This window comes from Hibiscus syriacus, unplaced genomic scaffold (assembly GCF_006381635.1).
Source record: "Hibiscus syriacus cultivar Baekdansim isolate YM2019G1 unplaced genomic scaffold, ASM638163v2 tig00110429_pilon, whole genome shotgun sequence".
NCBI lineage: Eukaryota > Viridiplantae > Streptophyta > Magnoliopsida > Malvales > Malvaceae > Hibiscus > Hibiscus syriacus.
In genome coordinates, this window is record NW_024062733.1 from 5,806,430 (window position 1) to 5,813,713 (window position 7,284).

At 36.1% G+C, this 7,284-nt stretch overlaps 1 protein-coding gene across 1 annotated transcript; it reads right to left on the reverse strand.

Moving 5' to 3' along the window:
- Positions 1–282: 282 nt before the first annotated feature.
- LOC120124811 (actin-depolymerizing factor 7-like) lies at positions 283–763 on the reverse strand. The gene is made up of 2 exons (XM_039143389.1): positions 498–763; positions 283–433 (listed from the first exon to the last, which is right to left on the reverse strand). Exons 1-2 carry the CDS (start codon positions 737–739, stop codon positions 283–285), a joined length of 393 nt encoding a protein of 130 aa, XP_038999320.1. The 5' UTR covers positions 740–763.
- Positions 764–7,284: the final 6,521 nt, after the last annotated feature.

The window sequence follows — 7,284 nt, forward strand, 5'->3', positions numbered from 1 at the left end:
TTGATATATATAAATTAAAAAAATATGTTAATTTCCCATTTTAATATGTTTTCGTTTACTTTGGTTTCCAACTGTTGATATTGAACAAAAACAAAATATTCGAGAAAAATAAATAAGAAACAGCCATGATTGAAACGAAGTATAACATTAAGGAATGGATAATATCACTACATGGTCAAAGTGTAAAAAGAAAAACACAGACACAGAGTAAAAGGAAAGACAAATACAAATAAGCAAAGGTTGATAAGGTGAGATTAATGCAGGAAGAAGAGGCGTTTAAAATCAAATGGCCCGAGATTTAATAATGTCGAAGCTCATTTCACTAGGATCCGTAGCCTGCAACTCCACTTGAATCCCATCCAACTCCCTCTTGAATCTGTCTTTTGAGCTCGCATACACCATCTTACTCCTCACCCTCGACGTATCAGGTGCCCTGCATGCATTTCACCTCCTTTGGTCATTCATACGTAACGAAAAAAAAAAAGGTTGGTTGGCACCAGGCAATGAAGAAGATTTTGCTTTTCTGGCAGTTCTCGGAAGTGGTGAAATCGAAATCGAAGACGGCGTAGCGGCACTCGTCCACAGGTAGAGCGGCGGTGAAATCTTCGTAGGTTTCGTCAGGGCCGCCCAGTTTGTCCATCACCACCTGCTGGTTGTTGATCTTGAAGACGATGAACCTGTAGTTCCCCTTCGCCTTTAACTCCAAGAACTTCAGCTTACATTCGTCATCCACTACCATTCCAGATGCCACGTTCGCCTGTTTTAATATTTTTGTTCCCCAACCCCCTCATTTATATATCAAAAATCAAACAACTACTCATATTTATTTATATCTCAATATCAATTCTAATCAGTGACGAATTCAATCCTAAAATCTATTTTTTTTATATTAATTGTTCATTTTATTAATGGTATATATCTTAAAATTTTATTTGTATCTATTATATAAAGAAAATCATGTTATTATTATTATTATATATATGTATACACTCTCATAAATATTTTTGGATCCGTTACTCATTCTAGCTAGGGATGGAGTAAGGATTGAACCATGAAGAGACAAATTGCTTAGCTTTAAAATAAACAGGGTCCTAAAAATAATTAAACCATAAAAATTAAGAGACGAAGGCTTTAATTTCACTAAATTTAAAATTTAAAGGTTTTAAAACTAATTAAACCAGATAAATTTGAGGTGAATGTTTAATTACATTGATTTTAAAACTAAAAGTGTTCATAAAAAGCAATCATACCCAAAGATTCTAAGAGGGGCAAAAACTTTTTTTTTTTGGTATAATAATTAGAAACGGGTTAGCTGGAGGTTTGAAGATCTCGTAGCAACGTGGCAGATAATTCCGAGGTGGCTATAAGTAAATAGTAGCAGCAATGGGGGCTTCTCGGCTCAAAGCAACCAACCTATTCGCAGCCATATTCTGCTCACGACATATATGTGATACCTTTGTGATCCATTCAAGTTCGAGCAGTTCATGGATTTTAGTGACCAAAGCACTCCCCACAAGTGCATCCGATGAAAAATTGCAAATCTTCATAACTTCGAGATTATCGATTTCCAGTTCAATATGTCGGATTCCTAGTCTCCAAGCATGCAACAAGAGATCATGAACACCCCACAGCTCAGAGTAAGAATGGAACACCTTCCTATACTTCGCGTGAACCCAAAAACCCATTCTCCTTTAGAGTTGCGCATAATACCTCTCGCAGCCACCATATTGTCACACGTTCTGACAGTCCCATCCGAGTTCCCCTTAATCCAACCGGTGGAAGGTCGAGTCCAAGACAAGATGCTTCTAGACATCGATGGACTAGGATTTGCGTTGCTAATATTAGCATTCATAACTTCGTCAACAAAGCTATCACAACGATAAATAAACTCCTCTCTTTCAACGTAATTAGGATCAAAGAGGATACTACATCTCCGTTTCCAAATGTGCCAACAGTAAATGGCAAAGTGAATAACCCAATTTACATTCATTTGCGCATACATTTCAGCAGCCCTTAAGTTGCGTTCAATCCAAATTTTGTAAGGAAGCATCATGAACTCATTAAGCTTATCAGTTTTGATAACCCTTACCCACATATTCCTAGCCATACTGCAATGCCGCAGGATATTATCAGCATCCTCCATAACAGCCCCACACAACTTACAATCCACTAGGCTAGTAAGGTGTCGACGAGATCGTTCAACATTAGTAAGAAGTCTATCATGGAATAATAACCAAAGAAAAACACGGATTCTTTGTGGGACTCCTAGCTTCCAAATCAAATCCCATAGAGAATGTTCACTACTATTGTCGAGGCATGTAATATCATTATAAGCTGACCTTGTAGTAAACTTCCTATTATGTTCCCATCTCTACCCGGGTGTATCAGGACCCAAGTAATCTTGAGGTGGTTGGAAAGCAGCAATTCTTTGGAGAACATGTTCAGGGAGTAATGAAGAAAGCTTACCCCAATTCCACATACCTGAAGGGAGAACCATGTCACAAACCGAGGTGGGTCTTGGTGTACCTGCTCCTTTATAAGAAAATACAAGACGATTTTCAGTATCAAGCCAATGATCATACCAAAAATCCGTATCTCTCCCATCCCGTATGTTCCAAGCTATACTATTATACAGGTCACTCTAAATGTATCTTAGTCATTTCCACAATCGGGAGCCATTAGCATGACTTAATGAGATAGGAACAAGATTATTCCATTTATACTTCTCACGAATAGTACGAACCCATAATTTCTCCGGATTAGATATCAATTGAAAACCCACCTTCATCAAGAATGCCTTGTTTTGATTATGTATGTTCCGAATACCCACTCCTCCAAACTTTATTGGCTGCTGCATAGATTCCCATTTAACTAGGGGAAAACCAGAACCACCATTGTTCGAACCCCAAACAAATCTTCTAATAATCTTTTCAATTTCAACACACAATCCTTTCGGTAGCCAAGTTGATTGCATCACATAGACCGGGATAGCCTGAAGAGTAGCCTTAGCAAGTGTTATACGTCTTGCTAAAGTAAGACACTTCGCTGCCCAACCTGAAAGGCGTTGAGTCAATCTATCAATGAGATAAGAGTATGTGGCTTTAGTGACTCTATTATGGAGTAACAGAACCCCCAAATACTTGCCAAGATCCTTAACTTCCTCAAAATCGAACCTCTGAGAAATGGTCTGACGAGTGCTTAATGGACAATTACTAGAAAAGAAGATTTGAGTTTTAGCTGAGTTAATGTGATGTCTTGATTCATCGCAAAACCTATCCAACACACCCTTGATCATCGATACTTGATCCATCGATGCTTTAGCAAACAACACTAAATCGTCTGTGAAAAAGAGATGGGATAACCCAGGGCCCTCCTTTGAGAGATGAATCACCTTCCAGTCTTCCGAGACAACTTTCGCCTTTATAGCTTGAGACAATCTCTTCATACATAAGACAAATAAATAAGGCGATAACAGATCACCCTGTCGAATACCTCTCGTAGGCTTAAAGGAATCCGTAAGATCCCCATTCCAAAGAATCTATGTCGACACAGATCTAACACAACACATAATACGAGAAATAAGTAATTCTAGTAAACCAACTGCATGAAGAGTGCTCTCGAAATAGTTCCATTCCAAACGATCATAAGCTTTCTCCAAATCCACCTTGATAGCCATCCACCCAATTCTACCCGTATTCTTTGTCATCGAATGTATAATATCCTGGGCAAGAATAATATTATTTGTAATCTGGCGGCCTGGAACAAAACTAGCTTGATTTTCTTCTACCCATTTAGGAAGAAACGGCTTCAATCGACATACTATCAGTTTAGTAATAGTCTTATAAATCACATTACACAGACTAATCGGCCTGAACTGAGTAATTGAGACGGGATTATTAACCTTTGGGATCAACACCAACAGAGTCTGATTCACCCAATCTGCTAGATAGCCATCTTTAAGAAAATCATGGATAAATTTGAAGACCGACTCACCAATTGTGTTCCAATTTTTTTGAAAAAACTTTGCATGGATGCCATCCACACCCGGGGCTTTCAAGGGAGCCATACTAAAAATAACACTTCTAACCTCTTCCAATGAAATATCACGCACCAAAGGCCGAAGAGCATCATCGAGGGGCAAAAACTTAATATAATGGTTTCAAAACTATCAATGGTCTAAAATGTAATTAAATAAACCCTTTTCCCTCCCACCCAAAATGCGCATCCGTCCATGATTCCAACACAATCAATGTAGGAACTAATATGGCTTCTCATTCACCCTGATAGTGAGGGACAGCGATAGACAGAGGGACAGCGAGGGAGCGGTCATACTCCTGAAAATTTTAAATTCCTATATGATTTGGGTATTTTTTTGTATTTCCTTTTAGTTTTGCACTCTCTAAAATCTTATAATCTCACACCTTTTAAATTTTTAATAAGTTCGAGCTTTTTAATACAAAATTCGGTGTCGGTCTTTGATGGACTAATCTTAAAAGGAGACAAAGATACATTAATCATCCTAAGAAAGGAAAATCAAAATAAGCGAATAAGGTATATTTATGATATTGGAGAAGGAGGGAACTTAACCATTTTTTCGACAAAAGGGAAAACAAAGGCCTTGTGGGGGAATGAAGAGGAAGAAGAAAGAAAATCTAGAATGAGGAAGGATAGGAAGGGGGATCCTTAATTGAGGGGAGAAACGAGACAAATACGGTGGGTGAAGAGAAATTTGAGGGCAGACAACTTTCCAAAGCCTTTAATAATCTCCACAATAACAGTAGTTCTTGTACGTTAATTATCAATAAACCACGTTGTTGGCTTGCATGCCCAAGTGTTTTTGTTGTCTATTTTTATCTCCATTTTTAATTTATTTTGCCGCACCTACATTTTATTTCATCCCCACTTCTTCTTAGTGTTGTTTTAAAACACATTTTGAAGATTAACTAGTAACTGATCAGATACAATCTTATCTCAAACAAAGAGAAGATTAAGATCAACAAGTTTGGTCTTAACATGCATAACCAGATTAGCCGTTATTACCACAGTCAAGGGCGGATGTAACTTGGCTCCCACACATCCCATTATTTTAAAATAATTGTAAAAAGTAGTTTAAAGCGTTCAATAGAGACAATGAGTTTTATGAAGGTTATTGAGTTCTTTTGATGTTGAACATCATTCTCAATGGACTATTATCCCCAATTTTCTCTTTGGATGTGTTGTAATTTTGATTCTTTCTATTATTTTTATTAATAAAATTCAGTTGTCATTGTTCAAAAAAAAATTGTAACATTTATTTTTATATCGATATTGTCATTCAAGTATCAGTACATAATCAAGAGTGTTCACTTTTAAAAATAAATCACCACTAATATTACATATTATTTCTATTTTGGTCACTGTTCATTCAAATTAATAGAACTTGTGACGTGATATTTTTAATTTTCAATGATGACGTGACATTATCTCATGCTGACAGATAAATATTATTTTTAAATTTTTAACAGCGGATAACTGAAATGAAATTAAACATAATGTTAAGAATGATTCTAAAAAATAATTGAATGATAAAAAAAAAAGTAAAATTGAAAAATGAAATACGTAGTTTACCTATAGTAATATTTGAATCGGCCTAACTTCCAAACAGATGAATGCGTGAACGTAAGATAAGGGGAGTTGTGTTAAGTACCAGTAGGCAAAGAGCTGCGCCCAACCTTCTTCTTCCCTGTAAAAAAAATCAACCAAACAATCCAAGCCTATCATCATCCGCAAAAAAAAAAAAAAAAAAAACAAAACAAAAACAAAAAAGGAGCTTAATAGTTGTTAGTGCAGGTGGAGAACTCCAAAGGGATGGCATTGATCTAATGTCGACATGCCGTACAACTACAACTGCAACCCCAAGTTCGTAGTCCAACCTATAAAGTGTAAATTATTTTAAATGTAATAAATTCCAAAACTAGAACAAAGGGCACAACCGTAGACCTCTTGATGTGCAGTCAAATGTTCTACCACTGATTTACAAAATAGGTTTTGAAGTAAATATTTTAATTTATTATTCAATTCTAAAAGGAAGGTGCGAGCGATGGTGAATCCGTACGGCATCGAATACGACGTCAATCTAATCACAACTAGTTCTAATTTGACATCTCAGGCATGATTTGGCATTTGAATTATATTTTGGATATATATTTGAGTGTTGAGGAATGATATGCTTCATGCCAAAAGGAATTGGCTAAAGTTTGCTACTACCATGCACTGCGTTTCATGCATGTAAATGGAAGATATTCCAGTCGCCCTGCCCCTTACTCCAGAGAATCATAATGTTGCGAAATTTTAGCATCACAATCATTGTGTAATATTGGCCTTAATAGTTTCTTACTTTCGAGGGGAGGGGGATCATTTTTAGATGTGAATAGTGTATCCCCATATGAAAACCACTGTATGTTTGAAAAAACTGAAAAATGTCACATTTAGAGATCTCACTAATCTGTCTAAAGTTTGTAAATTTCCATGCCATCCCATTTTGCTGGAAAAACCTTCTAAAGAAAAACCATGTCATTCCTTATTTTATTTATTTACTGCAGACTCTTTAGAAACACATAAAAAGTTCAGGGTGATGACTTGAACTTTAAGGTTCCGCTGAGCTACCCCTCCCGGGGTTGTCTCAGGAAAGGCGGGTTAATATGCAGTGTTATCGGAAACATTATAAGATATTTAACAAAGTCGGTTTAGCGCTACCAGAAATGTTGAGTAATAATAATGTTGTCGATACTTTTGGGACCGATTACAGGTAGAAAGTGATATTCTAGGTATATGATTAATATCGATACTTTTATTAAATATTATAGGTAGAAAATGACATTGTAGGTTGTATAAATGTAGTGATACTTGTAGTATTGAGTGTTCCCATTAGTTTGAAGGAAATAGGGATTACGGTTTTTGAGTTTGATTTGGGGATTTCGAATCAAAGCCAAGAAGGATTTGAGACCGATTATATAGGTAGAAAATAAATATGGATACATGTATATAATATTAGAGGTAGAAAATGATATTGTAGGTTGTATAAATGTGCCGATACTTGTAGTAGTTGCCATTCAAATTCTTTTGAAAGAAATCGTTTTACTACAAGAGTAGTTATCTTCTTATCGATATTTGTATATTGAATAAAGTGAATGTAACCAGTATTTGATTTTGATTTGCGTAAATTGATATATGAAAGAAAAAAGAAGTCAATAGATCGTGCAATTGTTGTTGGCGAAGATGACTTTGAAATTGAGGTCGTAAGTC